At 45.0% G+C, this 17,836-nt stretch overlaps 1 protein-coding gene across 3 annotated transcripts in view; it reads left to right on the top strand.

Moving 5' to 3' along the window:
• The window catches only part of LOC140467254 (voltage-dependent L-type calcium channel subunit alpha-1S-like), a 214,656-nt gene that overhangs the window by 137,938 nt on the left and 58,882 nt on the right, over positions 1-17,836 (top strand). For all 3 annotated transcript variants that reach the window (XM_072563501.1, XM_072563500.1, XM_072563502.1), the window contains 4 exons: positions 4,940-5,080; positions 8,962-9,163; positions 11,192-11,350; positions 13,407-13,517. In XM_072563501.1, the coding sequence (XP_072419602.1) occupies positions 4,940-5,080; positions 8,962-9,163; positions 11,192-11,350; positions 13,407-13,517 (613 nt within the window). The remainder of the gene's footprint in view (positions 1-4,939; positions 5,081-8,961; positions 9,164-11,191; positions 11,351-13,406; positions 13,518-17,836) is intronic.

Raw genomic sequence — 17,836 nt, 5'->3', positions numbered from 1 at the left:
TTCAAAAAATGTGGCAAATGTGTGAGAGAGACAATGAAGAAAATTGGTGATGAGCAGGGGTCAGAATCACCTCCGTGGAGTTTCAACATTCTCAGGGAAGATGTGTGCAAGGAGATACATTCTACGACAGACAAAAGCCAGTCACTCAGCTACTTATTAATGCACAGGCAGAAGGACGTCCGTATTTAAACGCCCTGCTGAGTGGCTGAAAGGACAGCTACAAATAGAGGAACCAGATGTGAAAATCAGGTAAACATTGATAATGAGTCAGAAACTCTATCAATAAACCGAAACTGGTGAGGAAATAAGAAGGAACAGAATTCATATTCGACCGAGACCCGAGTTGGAAAATGAAAGAAGGTCAACAGCCAACTGAAACAACATCAATGGTATCACTAACAAGAGACACATTAGGAACATTGACACAGCTCCTATGACACCAGCTGCAACATTGCCTGAGCGGTGTGCCAGCTTACAGTGACAGCACTGAATCCTAAGCCTACAGGATAGAGATACATTTTACCACCAGAGCAATAGCATGAATAATGTCTTAGGGAAAAAAAAGATTATCAAACTCTGAAGATGTTCTGATTAATCAAAAAGAAATTGTTAATCTTTAGATAATTAAGGAAAGTTAATGATCGCTATATCAATATGACTATTCCAGTGTGTTTTAAAGAAAGGGATGTCATATTGTTATGTGATTCTTGAAGAGCTTGGAAGTGATTGTCACATGACTGTACTGCCAGGGTGCCACATTTACTGCTCCAGTGTCTCAGGCACCAGGCACAGGGAGCAGCAAGAAATATAAGGAGTGAAGATGGTCCTCTGAATCGAAAAGTGTGATTATTTTGAATTTGTAGGATCCAAAAAACATAACATCTCAATTCACTAAAAAAACTTGTCAATTCATCTCTGCTAATTTTTCTACTTAACCTGTGTTGTCTGTTCTTGTTCCTTATATTTTCAAATGCTTCCTCCTTATCATAGAGATCTACAGCACAAAAAAAAGGCCCTTCAGCCCATCATATCTGCTTTTGTCAAAAACAACAGCCTAATTATTCAAATTAGGTAAAAACAATGACTGCAGATGCTGGAAACCAGATTCTGGATTAGTGGTGCTGGAAGAGCACAGCAGTTCAGGCAGCATCCAAGGAGCAGTAAAATCGACGTTTCGGGCAAAAGCCCTTCATCAAATTGCAATTCCCAGCTCTTGGCGTTGTATACAGAATCACAAGTGGGCATCTAAATAATTCTTAAATGTTCTAAAGCTTTCTGCCTCTACCACTTTTACAAGCAGTGGGCTCTAGAACCCGACCACCCTCTGGGTGAAAAACCTTTCCTCACAGCCCCTCCAAATCTCCTGCCCTGACCTTAAACCGATGCTCCTGGTCGTTGATCCCTCCATCAAGGGGGTAAGTTTGTTCCTGTCTATCCTATCTCTGCCCTCATAACTTAATACATCTTAATCATATCCCCTGTCAATCTCCACTGTTCGAAGGAAAACTACCCTAATCTGTCAAATCTCTCTTCATGTCTGAAATTCTCCCACCATGGCAACATCCTGGTAAATCTCCTCTGCACCTTATGGATTTCAGAACTGCACACATGCTCGAGCTGAGGCCTAACCAACATATTATACAATTCCAGTATAACCTCCCTGCTCTTACATCCTGTGCCTTCTTAACCATTTTATCCACCTGATATCTTAAGTGTCTGGTGGTATATATATATATATATATATATATATATATAATATGCACACCATGGTCCTTCTGATCCTCGATGCTTCCCCGGGCCCTACTGTTCATCATGTATTCTCCTGTCTTGTTTGTCCCACCCAAGTGCATCACCTCACACTTACCTGGATATTCGGGTTGAATTCAATTTCATAGATTCCCTACAGTGTGGAAACAGGCCATTCGGCCCAGCAAGCTCACACCAACCCTCCAAAGAGTAACCCACCCAGACCTATACCCCTACCCTATTACTCTACATTTACCCCTAACTAATCCACTTAACCTGCACATCCCTGAACACTATGGGTAATTTAATGTGGCCAGTTCACCTAACTTGCACATCTTTGGATTGTGGGAGGAACCAGGAGCACCTGGAGGAAATCCACGCAGACATTACCCTCTGCTTCCAGCACACTCAGCCAATTGTGAATCCAAATTTTCTTGGATCCCATTGACTCTTAGCTTTGATATCAATCTCCCATGGTAGGAACTTACCAGGAGTCTTGCTGGAGTCCTAGTCGACCAAATCAAAAGCATGAGGAGAAAGTGAGGACTGCACACATCAAAAGCATTGCCCTCATCTACACACCTGGTCATGTCTTCAGAAAACTCATTCAAGTTGGTCAGACGTGGTCTCCCCTTAACAAGACTATGCTGCCTGTTCTTGATTAACCCCTGCCTCTCCTATGCAAATTAATTTTGTCCCTCAGAATTGCTTCCAATCATTTCTCCACCACCGACATTAAACTAACTTGCCTGTAGTTTCATGGTTTATCCCTTGCTTCTTTCCAGAATAATGGTGCCACATTGATTGTCCTCCAGTCCTATGGAGCCTCTCTTGTGGCCAGAGAGGAATTGAAATTTTTTGTAAGCATTCCTGCTATTTTATTCCTTTCCTCACTCAAATGGGATACATTTCATTTGGCGTTGGAGATCTATCTGCTTTTAAATCTGCCAGACTACTCAGAACCTAATTTAAAATTGTATCACAGTCGTTCTTACTGATTTCTCGAGGTATATGGTCCCTCCCACCAGTAAACACCAACACAAAGTGTTCATTTCAAATCCTACCTGGCTCCATACATAAATTACTCTTTCCTCGTTATCCGTTATCTTTAATGGATGTATGAAGCAATTTTGAATTTTCCTTTATTTTACCTACCAGTATCCTTTCATATCCTCTTTTAGCTCTCCTTTCCTTTTTAAGTTCCCCGTTGCACATTCCATACTCCTGTAGGACTTCTGTTTTGAGCCTCCCTTTTTCTCTTATTCCAATGCTATTTATCCTTCAATATCCAGATTCACAGGACTTTTATGTGTTGACCCTGTTTTTAGATTAGATTAGATTACTTACAGTGTGGAAACAGGCCCTTCAGCCCAACAAGTCCACATCGCCCCGCCGAAGCGCAACCCACCCATACCCCTACATTTACCCCTTACCTAACACTACGGGCAATTTAGCATGGCCAATTCACCTGACCTGCACATCTTTGGACTGTGGGAGGAAACCGGAGCACCCGGAGGAAACCCACGCAGACACGGGGAGAACGTGCAAACTCCACACAATTAGTCACCTGAGGCGGGAATTGAACCCAGATCTCTGGCGCTGTGAGGCAGCAGTGCTAACCACTGTACCACCGTGCCGCCCACATGTCTCCATATGTCTTTCGTTAATGTATCCAATTGTTCTGAGACAGATTTACCTGAAAATATCTGCTCCCAGTGCACACCGGATAAACAATATCTACTCTTATTGAAATCAGCCTTCCTCAGTTGAGAACATTGATTTCAGGCCCATTTTTGTCTTTTCCCATAACAATCTTGAATATAACAGAGTTATAATCGCTGTCTGCTGTACCTCAGTGGCACTTCAACCACTTGACAAACTTTGTGACCTAAAGTGAAGTCTAGACTGTCCCCTGTCTTGTAGGGTCTTCTATGTACTGGCTTAAAAAGCTGTCCTGGAAGCATTTGAAGAATTCTGCTCCCTCCAAGCCTTTCACGCTCTGATTACCCCAGTTAATTTTGGGGAAGTTGAAATCTCCTGATATTGCCACCCTGTTACTTTTATGCTTCCCTGAAACCTGCCTATCTGCTCTTCTCTCAGACTGTCAGGGGGCTTACAGTAACTCCCAGCAATGTGATTGCTGCCCTCTGGTTTTTAAGTTCTATCATATGCCTCATCCCTCCTAACTGCTGTAATAGATTCCGTGATTAAAATTGTGACATCTTTTATCCTGTATCCGGGGATATTGGACTGCTCAAACCTGCCCTTCTCTCACCCGTGTCTCAGTGGCAGCGTTGACATCACGGCCCTATGTTTTAATTTGTACCTCAACTCAACTGCATTGTTTGTCAGACTCCTTACATGAACTACATCTACCTGATCAAAATCTGTCATCATCTGGAACATCTGTTAAAAAAGCTCTTAAACCTCTATAACAGTCTCAGCTTCTGCAATCTGTCCATCATCTTGGAATCGTTCCAGTAAAACTCTGCTCTACACTTTCTCTAGCCTTGATGTCCTTCCTAAAGTGATGCATAGAATTGAAACTGATATGATTGTTGGGGTTGATCAGTTCTTCTTTAAGGTTTCAGCATAATTTTCTTGTTTTTGTATTTAGTGTCTCAGTGATAAAACCAAGATTTCTGTTTACCATGCAAATCCTTCTCAACTTATTCTACCAAATTTGAAAATCTGTTGAAAACTGCAGTCATTCTGTCTTTCTTCCTCTCCTCCCTCTCTCTCATTCTCACTTTCTCTCCCATCCCTTTGACTTTCTCATCCTTTATCCCCACTCTCCTTCCCACCTCCTTGTGCTCTTTTTCTCACTCTCACCCATTCCTGGTCCTCTGTCTCTGCCCCCTTTCTCCACATATGCCTCTCCCTCCTTCTCTCCCTCTTGTATTTCTGCCTCCTCTCACTTACTTTCATCCCTCCTGTCTCTCCATTCCACTCCACCACTCCACACTCCTTCCCATTACCTTCCCCCATTTCCCCTTTCTTCCTACTCCCTCTCCTCTCCATTGTGTCTCCCCCTTCAATCTCTCCCACTAACCCTCTGCCTCCTTTCTACCTCTTTCACTCTCTTCATCTTCCATCAACTCACTCCACTCTCGCAAACCTCTTACCCCTCTCTTTATTTTCTATCTCCCCCCACCCTCTTTCTTGTTCCCTCCTTTCTCCTTCTCTCTCTCAGAGGACAGTTCATTGTCTATAGTGAACCAGACCAGCTGTCAGTCCAGGAGCGAATGTGGGTTAATAGCGACTTCAATTTTGACAACGTGCTGTTGGCGATGATGGCTCTCTTTACAGTTTCCACCTTTGAGGGGTGGCCCCAGTGAGTACCAAGATTGGGCTCTGGTTGGACCCGAGGGTAGGGCTGAGTGTGTACTGAGGGAAGGGCTGTGAACTGAGGGCAGGGATGGTGGTCCTGGGGAAGGGATCGAGTGAGTATTTTTATACATTCATGAGATGTGGGAAGTTAAAAATCACACATCACCAGATTGTAGTCCAACAGATTTATTTGGAAGCACTAATTTTCAGAGCACTGCTCCTTCATCAGGTGGTTATGGAGCATAACATCATAGCACACAGAATTTATAGCAAAAGTTTACAGTGTGATGTAACTGAAATTATATGTTGAAAAAGACCTGGATTGTTTGTTAAGTCTCTCATCTTTTAGAATGAACATGCTGGTTTCAGTTCTTTCATACGTAAATCGCAAAACTTTTTTAAAGTTATATTCTCAAGTGAACTTTAACAATTGGTGTCATGTCGGCCCAGATAATATATTGAAGGTGTGAGGTGCCCTGTGTGAGGCGGATTCGATTTCTAAAAAAGATATTTACAGAATCTTACATGGATTCATGCAGTTTTTGAGCTAAATAGAATGTAATTCTGCAAGTATAAATTCACCCCATAAACTCATATGTGAGTGTGTGTTTGGGGGGGGGGGGGGGGGGTTATGGGTGTCTGTGAGAGAGTGTGTGTATGTATGTGAGTATGAGTGGAAAGGGATATAAGTCTGTGAGAGGGTGTGTGAGAATTTGGGAGTGTATGTGTGAGCGTATGAGAAAGGGCCTGTGTATGAGAGACAGTCTGCGTGAGTGTGTGTGTCTATGTTTGTGTGTGTGTGTGTGTGTGTGTGTGTGTGTGTGTGTGTGTGTGTTTAGTGTGGTGGGGTCACCTACAGTGTGACATGAACCCAAGGTTGAGGCCATCCCCATGGGTACTGAACTTGGCTATCAGCCTCTGCTTGGCCACTTTGCGTTGTTGTCTGTCCCAAAGTCTGCCTGGGAGGACGGTCACCCAAAGGTCCGAGGTCAAATGTCCCAGACCACTGAAGTGTTCTCTGACTGGGAGGGAACATTCCTGTCTGTTGATTGTTGTGCGGTGCCCATTCATCCGTTGTCGTAGCCTCTGCTCAGTCTCGCCAATGTGCCATTGTCTCAGGGCCTCCCTGCCTGCAGTGTATGAGATCGACAACATTGGCTGAGTTGCAGGAGTACCTACCATGTACATGTTGGGAGGCGTCTCCACGGATAATGGTGGTATCTGTGTCACAGCATCGATGGTGACAGGGTTCAATGGTGTTATCCTGAAAGCCAGGGAGTTTGCTAAGAACAATGATTTGTTTGAGATTTGGTGGTTGTTTAAAGGTGAGAAGTGGAGGTGTGTGGAAGGTCTTGGTGAAGTGCTCATCCTCAACGATAATGTGTTGCAGGTCGTGAAGAACATGGTGTAATTTTTCAGATCCTGGGAAGTACTGGACAATGAAGGGTACCCTATCGGTTGCAGCACATGTCTGTCTCCTGAGGAGGTCATTACAGTTCCTTGCTGTGGCACGTCGGAACTGGCGGTCGATGAGTTGAGCATCGTACCCCATTCTTGTGAGGGCATCCCTGAGTACTTCCAGGTGCCCGTCACGTTCCTCCTCACCTGAGCAGATCCAGTGTATGCGTAGGGCTTGTCCGTTAGGGATGGCTGTTTTAATATACTTTGGGTGGAGTTATCCGTGGGTTTGCGGTTGAGTGTGGTGCTGAGGTGCCCATCCTTGATGGAGACGCATGTGCCCAAGAATGAGACAGATAGTCGAGAGTAGTCCATGGTGAGTTTGATGATGGGATGAAACTTGTTGATATCACTTTGTATTTTTTTCGATGACTCCTCGCCATGGGTCTTGAGGAGGAAAATGTCCTCAATGTACCTGGTGTACAATGTTGGTTGGAGATCCTGCGTAGAGAAGAAGTCTTGTTCGAACCTGTGCATGAAGTTGTTGGCATATTGGGCCGCACATTTGGTCCCCATCGCTGTTCCATGTGTCTGGATGAAGAACTGGTTGTCAAAGGTGAAGACGTTGTGGTTGAGGATAAAGCGGATGAGTTGTAGGATGGTGTTCAGAGACTGACAGTTGTTGGTGTTGAGTACTGAGGCTGTTGCCGCGATGCCATCATTGTGGGGGATGCTGGTGCAGAGTGTGGAAACGTCCATTGTGACGAGGAATGTTCCCGGTTCGACTGCTCTGTGGGTGCTAAGAAATCTGTAGTGTCACGACAGAAGCTGGGGGTCCCCTGTACAATGGGTTTCAAAATACCTTCTACGTGCCTTTGACCTTGGGTTCATGTCATACTATAGGTGACCCCACTGCACTATACACACACACGCACACACTCACAGACAGACGCAGACTCACAGACATGCAAACAGACATACAGACATACTCCTTCACACACACATTCCGACACAAGGCACTTCTACAGACACACACACAGTCCTATAAACTCATACACTCACGCAGACCCTCTCTCATACACAAGCTCTCTCTCATACATTTACACACACACTCACGTGCACGCATGCACCCTCTCACTGACTTATACCCCTTTACACTCACACTCGCATACATACACACACTCTCTCACGCTCAGCACCACCCCCCACCACCACACACACCCACATATATCAGTTTGTGGGGTGAATTTGTACTTGCAGAGTTCATTTTATTTTGCTCAAAAACTGCACGAATCCATGTAAGATTCTGTAAATCTATTTTTTAGATTAGAATCATTTTGAACATTGTGGCACAGAGTGTCTCACACAGGGCACCTCACATCTTCAATGCATTATCTGGGCCGACATGACACCTATTGTTAAAGTTCACTTGAGAATATAACTTTAAAAAAGTTCTGCAATTTACATGTGAAAGAACTGAAACCAGCATGTTCATTCTAAAAGATGAGAGACTTAACAAACAATCCAGGTCTTTTTCAATATATAATTTCAGTTACATCACACTGTAAACTTTTGCTATAAATTCTGTGTCTATGATCTTATGCTCTACAACCACCTGACGAAGGAGCAGTGCTCCGAAAGCTAGTGCTTCCAAATAAACCTGTTGGACTATAACCTGGTGTTGTGTGATTTTTAACTGTGTCCACCCCAGTCCAACAACTGCTCCTCCAGATCATGAGGTGTGGGCACACTGACCAGGTCAGCATTTATGACCAGGCATTTATGACCAGGCATTTATGACCAGGCATTTATGACTTATCCCTCACTGCCTGGGTGGCAGTTCAGAGCCAGCCACACTGCTGTGGGTCTCGAGTCATGCATAGGCCAGACCAGCAGTTTTCTTCCCCGAAATGCCGTTGTGAATCAGGGGGCTTTTACGACAATCAATAATATTTACGTGGTTGCCATTGGGCAAGTTTTTTATTGTAGATTTTTTTAAATTTACATCCAATTTTACCATCTGCTACGATCAGATTTGAACCTGTGTCTCAAGATCATTAACTGGGGTTCTGGAATACTAATCATTACCACTACGCCACCACCACCTCCCCATTTACAGAGGGAAGGGCCCGATGAGTACTGAGGGAGGGGTACTCGAGATTCTTAATAATTGTTTGCATTTTGGAGGAGCACTCAGAATCTCTGTCAAAACCACTTGTTTCATTGAGTACCCGGGGGACTGATTATGAGTGTATTTTAGGCTGTGCTTCCACTTGTACTTGGACTTGAATACTTTGAGCACTTATTAGGGCTAGGGTGAGTATCTCAACTGAAGGATTTCCCTGGTTCCCCCTATTTACTTTCCTCTTGTCAAGTTGCAATCAAGATTTGCTATGGGATTGATCTAACAGAGCGAGTGGAGGCGGGGATTACACAGGGCGCTGACTAAATACCCAGACTAGGGGTAACTGTTGTCTCTGCCATCAGGTTATTGTACAAAGCCATTGACTCTCACACTGAAGACATGGGCCCTATCTACAACTACCGAGTTGGCATTTCAATATTCTTCATCATCTACATTATTCTCATTGCTTTCTTCATGATGAATATCTTTGTGGGGTTTGTTATTGTAACGTTCCAGGAACAGGGAGAGGCTGAATACAAGAACTGTGAACTCGACAAAAACCAGGTAACGATCCTCGCCCTCGGCTCGTAGCTGAGTAACAATCCTCAGCCATAGCCTGTATCCGAGTAACAATCATCATTCACAGCCCATGCCCAATTAACAATCCTTGTCCTCACCCCATGCTTGAGTAACAATTCTCATTCATAGCCCATACCTGAGTAACACCTTGGAGTTTTCCTTAATCCTATCCCCCAAGGCTTTTCCATGCTCCCTTCTAGATCTAAGTCCGTTCTTCAGTTTTTTTCTGGCTGCTATCTTGTAACTCTCTCGAGCCCTGTCTGATCTTCGCTTCCTCAATCTTAAATAAGCTTCCTGCTTCCTGTTGACAAGATGTTCCACATCCCTTGTCATCCAAGGTTCCTTCACCCTGCCACATCCCTTCCTTGCCCCAGGGGGACAAAACCTGTCCAGCACTATCAGCAAGTGCTCCCTGAACAACCTCCACATTTCTGTTGTGCATTTCCCTGAGAATAGCTGCCCCCAGTTTATGCTTCACAGTTCCTGCCTAATAGCATTGGAATTTCCCCTCCCCCAATTAAATACTTTCCCACACTAACTGCTCCTAAACTTCACCATGGCTATAGGAAAGGTCAGGGAGTTGTGATCACTATCAACAAAATGTTCTCCCACCGAGAGAGCCTGAGTAAAAATCTTCAAACAGCTCATACGCATTAGCATTCGTTGGGTACACCTCATGCTCTGCTAGCAAACCTCACTGCACCCTGGACCCAAGTGAAATTCCTCACCCATACTTGCTAAAAAGTAACAATCCTCGTCCGTATGCTGTACCTGAATAGCATTAGTTGTCCACACCTCATACCAGGTTAGAAATTCTCATCTATCTCCCATACCCGCGTAATAATGCTTGCCCACAACTCGAATTGAAGCAACATTTCTCAGCCACAGTCCATCCGAGTAACATTTCTCATTCACACCTCCTACCCGAGCAATAACCCTTGTCCACGCTCTTTACCTGAGTAACAAACTGCCCCCACACCTTATTCCTGAGAAATGATCCTCACCCACACCTTACACCCAGGGAACTATCCCAACCCATCCTCTATACCCAGTAATAATCCCCACCTACACCCCAATAACAAGGTGCACCAAAGCCCCATACAGCAGTAATAATCCCTCATATTGGACCTGAGTGACAAATCCCACCTACACATCTTACCCGAGCAATACACCCCTCCCACACCCATACACCAGTAATCTACCCCACTAACACCCTATATGCCAGTGACATGCTCCAGCCATACTAGGGGTACCCAGTAATATATCCCACCCCTACCTTGTATCACAGTAATATTCCCCAATCACACTCTGTGTGCCATTAGCAATTCCCTCTTAGTCCCCATAGTCCAGTCACAATCCGAACTCACACCCCGTACTCCAATAACAATCCTTTGTGGGCGGCACGGTGGCACAGTGGTTAGCACTGCTGCCTCACAGCACTAGAGGCGCGGGTTCAATTCCCACCTCAGGCGACTGACTGTGTGGAGTTTGCACATTCTCCCCGTGTCTGCGTGGGTTTCCTCCGGGTGCTCCGGTTTCCTCCCACAGTCCAAAGGTGTGCAGGTCAGGTGAATTGGCCATGCTAAATTGCCCATAGTGTTAGGTAAGGGGTAGATGTAGGGGTATGGGTGGGTTGTGCTTCGGTGGGGTGATGTGGACTTGTTGGGCCAAAGGGCCTGTTTACACACTGTAAGTTATCTATCTTAATCACAACGCATACTCCAGTGATCATTCTCACCCACACCTTGTGCAGCAGTGGTAATCCCCACCATACCTTGCCTCAAGTGATAAAACCTGTACCATTAACAAATCTCACCCACACACTGTACCTAATAATAATCCCATCCACAACCTGTATCCAAGGAATAATCCCTCCCACAGTAATAATCCCCACCCGCATCCTTTGTCTGCCTGTTATGTCCTCACTTTTTTGTTGGCTATTGGCTCCCATTCCCACAGGCTGTGTATTTTTCTGTGACATGTTGCTAATTTATTTTTCTGTCTCCTGTGCAGCGTCAGTGTGTCCAGTATGCCCTGAAGGCACGACCTCTCATGAGATACATTCCCAAGAACAAATACCAGTACAAGGTGTGGTATGTGGTGACTTCCTCATACTTTGAATACCTCATGTTTGCCCTCATCCTCCTCAACACGGTTTGTCTCGCGATGCAGGTGAGTGAGCATTATTGTGATGCTTATTCACATTGATGGACATATTATATGTACTTTGTATGGACATGTGTTTGCAGGGGAGATTGGTTACTGGGTTGGGAGAGTGGAATGGATGGGTTTGGGCCAGAGAGGGAGCAGGATTTGGGAACACAGGGCAATAAGTATTGGGAACAGTGTGGGGAGGGCGTTTCTCTCAGGATCTTGAAGTCAACTAAGTTTTCATTAATCTAGCAACACTCCCCATTCTCAGTGGTGTCAACAATCTCAACTGAAACAGAAATAAACCAATAACATCTCTCCAGAAGAAATCCAGTGACCATATGAGAGCTGAAAAAAGAGAGGTCATATCCACTGATCTCATGAATGTAGCTGTCACTTACAGATATGGTTTCAAATACCTCAGGACATTGAATGAACAATGCAGGGGTGAGGAAATGAGTGAGGGGATGAGGAGGTGCCTGGGTGCAGGGGGAGGTGAGTGAAGTGAACAAACCACTGATCATAGGATGATTTTGGTGGGAGGATAGGGGGCATTGATTTCAGAGCTGAGAGTGTGGCGCTGGAAAAGCACAGCGGGGCAGGCAGCATCTGAGGAGCAGAAGAATCGACGCTTCGGGTAAGAGCCCTTCATCAGGAAAGAGGCTGGTTGTTCTGCTCTGTCCAATGACATGAGCTGATTAATCCAGACATTAACCTGCTTAATATTCCCTGGGTAAATATAGGAATTTAGGAATTAGGAACAGGAGTAAGCAGTCAAACCCTTCAAGCACCCTCTGGCATTTAACATGATCACAGCTGATTTTATCCTGGGTCTGAAGTAAACTCTCCTGCCTGATCCCCACAGCCATTTATTCTGCTTTTCAACAGAAACATATCTAATTTCTTTTTTGAATCTACTGATTGATTCAGCCTGCACTACCACAGTGCACAACCTTCGGAAAGAAATTGTTTTTCCTCATTTCTGTTTTGCACCTACCTCTTCTCATTCTGTATTACATAGGTTTTCTACAGTGTGGAAACAGGCCATTGAGCCCAACAAGTCCACACCAATTCCTGACTAATGCACCCAACTCACACATCCCTGAACACTATGGCAATTTAGCACAGGCAGTTCACCTATCCTGCACATCTTTGGACTGTGGGAGGAAACTGAAGCATCTGGAGGAAACCCACGCAGACAGGGGGAGAATGTGCAAACTCCACACGGACAGTCCCTGGTGCTGTGAGGCAGCAGTGCTAACCACTGAGTCACTGTGCCGCCGCTATGATCTCTTGTTTGAGACCCTCGCAGAAGGGAAAACATCTGTTCAACCTCCATCTTATCAATCCCCTTCAGCATTTTATATGCTTCAATCAGATTCCCCCCTCATTCGTCTGAACCCCAGTGAGTACAAGGCCAAGATATTCAACTGCACCTTGTATGTCAGCCCTTTCATCCCTGGAATTAATTTTAGGACCCTCCTCTGAACTATCTCCAGTGCCACCACATCCTCCTTCAAGTAAGCAAACTAAAATTGGACACCATATTCCAGATGTGGTCTCACCAATGTCATATATAGTTGTAACAACACTCCTTTTACAAGAAATAGCAGTATTCCATTTGTCTGTCTTATTATATGCTGCACCTGCATACCCATTTTCTGTAATTCATGCACAAAGACACCCAGATCCCTCTGCACTGATGCACTTTGAATCTGCTTCCCATTTAAATAATAATTTGGCCTTTTATCAGAATATTTTCTGTGTATCTGGTTTGGGTTTAGGTTTTGGGTAAGGGTTTGGGATCAGGGTGAGGGTTGGATAGAGGTTAGTGTTTGGGCTTGGAATGAGGCTTGAGGTGAAAGAGTCAGGGTTTTGATGGAAGCCATGGTTGGCAGAGTGTCAGAGGTCAGTGTGGGGTGAGAGTCAGATTTAGGATGAGGGTCTTCGGTGACAATATGGGACTGATTGGGAGTTTCAGGTTGGGATGAGGGTTCAGCTTGGATTGGAGGGGCATGCTCACTGTTGTAACTTGCAATACCTGCTTGGATCCTGACCTGTCTGTCTCTTTCCACAGCACTATGAGCAATCAGAGGAGATGAACCAATTGTCGGACACGCTGAATGTAGTTTTCACTGGGCTATTCGCATTGGAAATGGTTTTTAAACTTTGTGCTTTCAAAGCTAAAGTACGTATGTGGCCAATTGAAGCAAATAATCAAATTTCAGGCTCATAGATTATAATTCTGACTATCATGGGAATGCTAGTGACCATGGGATTACTGCAGGAATGCTGTTCACTATGGGATTACTGTGAAAATGTAGGTTATTATAGGATTATTAACCATAGAATTGTACAACATGGAAACGGACCCTTCGGTCCTACTCATCCATGCAATCCAATTATCGTAATATAATCTCGCCTCATTTGTCAGCATTTGGCTCATATCCCTTTAAACCCTTCTGGCAGCTCATGAAAATGGTAGTTACTTTGGGATTATGGTGGGAATACTGGTTCCTGTGGAATTACTGTGGGAATGCCGGTTCCTGTGGGATTATTGCAGGAATGCTGGTTCCTGTGGGATTATTGCGGGAATGCTGGTTCCTGTGGAATTACTGTGGGAATGCTGGTTCCCGTGGGAATGCTGGTTACCATGGGATTCCTGTGGGAATGCTGGTTCCTGTGGGATTCCTGTGGGAATGCTGGTTACCATGGGATTCCTGTGGGAATGCTGGTTCCTGTGGGATTCCTGTGGGAATGCTGGTTACCATGGGATTCCTGTGGGAATGCTGGTTCCTGTGGGATTCCTGTGGGAATGCTGGTTACCATGGGATTACTGTGGGAATGCTGGTTCCTGTGGGAATGCTGGTTACCATGGGATTCCTGTGGGAATGCTGGTTCCTGTGGGGTTCCTGTGGGATTCCTGTGGGAATGCTGGTTACCATGGGATTACTGTGGCAATGCTCATTCCTGTAGGATTACTGTGGAAATGTTGGTTACCATGGGATTACTGTGGGAGTGCTGATTACTGTGTGGAATGTTGGTTACCATGGGATTACTGTGGGGAATGTTGGTTACCATTGGATTACTGCATGAATGCTGGCTTCTGTAGGATTACTGTGGGAATGCTGGTAACCATGGTATGACTGTGGGATTACTGTGGGAATGCAAATTCCTGAAGTTTGGATTAGTAAACTAAACACATTTAGGAAGGAGAGCTCACATTTGGAGTGAGATACAGCCTGAGTTAATATATAGTTCGGGGAATTTGGAGGCAGTGTGAGAATTCGGTGCAGAAGGGAAGAGGTGCTTTTTCACATCATGGTTTGTGAGGTGTTTTCAAAGGATCAATTGAAGCCCATCACTGAGGCCTAGCACAATAGAAGTGACATTACAGAAAAACCATAAGTTTATTGGTAGGTAACTGACAGGTTACTGCCAGATTGATGGTAAACAGAAGTATATACAGCATACAAACTAAAAGGCCAGAAGGAATATTCAAGCATCAAATTAAGAACTAATTACTTAAAATAGAGATGTTGGACCAGGTGATGAGTTGGAACTGTATGATGTGGGAGTTCATGGACTCCATTGTGGTTTATAGTAACTACATCTGTAGCAAGTGTTGGTCGCTGGAGAACTCTGGCTCAGATTGATGAGCTGGAGTCTGAGTGTCAAACACATCAGGGAGGGGGAGAGTTACCTGGACACTGGGCTTCAGGATACATTAAGTACCTTGAATTTGGTCAGTCATCAGGATGTGACTATGAATAAGGGAAATTTCCCCCACAAACTCCTGCCAATGCTGCTCTACCATTTATCCTTCAAGGCTCCACTTCCGATCAACTCTAGCCAGCTGCTCCCTCATGTTTCTTCACTCCATTGTAATACCATTATAGTGATTCAATCTTCTCCCCCTCAATCTGCAGCGTGGACTTGATGGGCAGAAAGACCTGCTTCCACACTGTAGGCACACAATGAAATCTCCTGATTTAATTTCTCCCCCACATCCTGACCACTACTGGAAGACCTGAGCATAACTCCCATCAGGGTCTTTTCTCCTTTGTGGCTTCTCAACTCTCTGTACACATGCCTTTCAACTCTGTATCACTTCTTGCGAATGATTTAATTCCATTTCTTAAGAACAATCCAACCTCTGCCCATCTACCTGTCCTCTCGATAGGACGTGAGTCCTTGGATATTCAGTTCTCAGCCCTATTCCCCTTGCAGCCCTGTCTCTGTGATACTCACATCATTGTACTTGCCAATTACAGGGTTATTTACCTCATTTCTTGCATTTCAGTATAAACCCCTCAGTCCTGATTAACTGTCTCCCTTCTCATAATTGTCCCCATATCTGCTGGGCCTGAATTTAGATTTCTGAGCCTTCCCATACTCTCTCTCCTATTACTTGTTCTGGAAATTTAATTTCCTCTCCTGAACCCTCCCCAACTTTAACTTTTTCCACAATTCACTGTGCAACTGAACATCCTCTCCTCCAATGTGGCTTGTGTGGAGCCACAGAAAATGGAGGAGATACTAAATGAGTATTTTGCATCAGTATTTACTGTGGAAAAGGACATGGAAGATATGGACTGGAGGGAAATAGGTGGTGACATCTTGCAAAATGTCCAGATTACAGAGGAGGAAGTGCTGGATGTCTTGAAACGGGTCAAGGTGGATAAATCCCCAGGACCTGATCAGGTGTACCCGAGAACTCTGTGGGAAGCTAGAGAAGTGATTGCTGAGATATTTGTATCAGCGATAGTCACAGGTGAGGTGCCAGAAGACTGGAGGTTGGCCAACATGGTGCCACTGTTTAAGAAGGGCAGTAAAGACAAGCCAGGGAACTACAGACCTCAGTGGTGGGCAAGTTGTTGGAGGGAATCCTGAGGGACAGGATGTGAATGTATTTGGAAAGGCAAGGACTGATTAGGGATAGTCAACATGGCTTTGTATGTGGGAAATCATGTCTCACAAATTTGGGCGGCACGGTGGCACAGTGGTTAGCACTGCTGCCTCACAGCGCCAGAGACCTGGGTTCAATTCCCACCTCAGGCGACTGTGTGGAGTTTGCACATTCTCCCTGTGTCTGCGTGGGTTTCCTGCCACAGTCCAAAAATGTGCAGGTCAGGTGAATTGGCCATGCTAAATTGCCCATAGTGTTAGGTAAGGGGTAAATGTAGGGGTATGGGTGGGTTGCGCTTCAGCGGGTCGGTGTGGACTTGTTGGGCCGAAGGGCCTGTTTCCACACTGTAAGTAATCTAATCTAAAAATTTGATTCTGTTTTTTGAAGAAGTAACAAAGAAGATTGATGAGGGCAGAGCAGTAGATGTGATCTGTATGGACTTCAGTAAAGCGTTCGACAAGGTTCCCCATGGCAGACTGATTAGCAAGGTTAGATCTCATGGAATACAGGGTGAACTAGTAATTTGGAAACAGAACTGGCTCAGAGGTAGAAGACAGAGGGTGATGGTGGAGGGTTGTTTTTCAGACTGGAGGCCTGTGACCAGTGGAGTGACATAAGAATCGGTGCTGGACCCTCTACTTTTTGTCATTTACATAAAAGATTTGTATGCGAGCATAAGAGGTACCGTTGGTAAGTTTGCAGATGACACCAAAATTGGAGGTGTAGTGCCCAGCGAAGAGGATTACCTCAGATTACAACAGGATCTGGACCAGATGGGCCAATGGGCTAAGAATTGGCAGATGGAGTATAATTCAGCTAAATGCGAGGTGCTGCATTTTGGGAAAGCAAACCTTAGCAGGACTTATACACTTAATGGTAAGGTCCTAGGGAGTGTTGCTGAACAAAGAGACCTTGGAGTGCAGATTCATAGCTCCTTGAAAATGGAGTCGCAGGTAGATAGGATAGTGAAGAAGGCGTTTGGTATGCTTTCATTTATTGGTCAGAGTATTGAGTATAGGAGTTGGGAGTCATGTTGTGGCTGTACAGGACAATGGTTAGGCCACTGTTGGAATATTGTGTGCAGTTCTGGTCTCCTTCCTATTGGAAAGATGTTGTGAAACTTGAAAGGGTTCAGAAAAAATTTACAAGGATGTTGCCAGGGTTGGAGGACTTGAGCTACAGGGAGAGGCTGAACAGGCTGAGGCTGTTTTCCCTGGAGTGTCGGAGGCTGAGGGGTGACCTTATAGAGGTTTATAAAATTATGAGGGGCATAGATAGGGTAAATAGACACAGTCTTTCCCTGGGGTCCGGGAGTCCAGAACTAGAGGGCATAGGTTTAGGGTGAGAGGGGAAAGATATAAAAGAGACCTAAGGGGCGACTTTTTCATGCAGAGGGTGGTACATGTATGGAATGAGCTGCCAGAGGATGTGGTGAAGGCTGGTACAATTGCAACATTCAAAAGGCATCTGGATGGATATGTGAATAGGAAGGGTTTGGAGGGATATGGGTGCGGTGCTGGCAGGTGGGACTTGATTGGGTTGGGATATCTGGACAGCATGGACGGGTTGGACCGAAGGGTCTGTTTCCATGCTGTACA

The sequence above is a fragment of the Chiloscyllium punctatum genome, chromosome 45 (genome assembly GCF_047496795.1).
Source record: "Chiloscyllium punctatum isolate Juve2018m chromosome 45, sChiPun1.3, whole genome shotgun sequence".
Lineage (NCBI taxonomy): Eukaryota > Metazoa > Chordata > Chondrichthyes > Orectolobiformes > Hemiscylliidae > Chiloscyllium > Chiloscyllium punctatum.
This window is presented reverse-complemented; position numbering and strand designations above follow the sequence as displayed.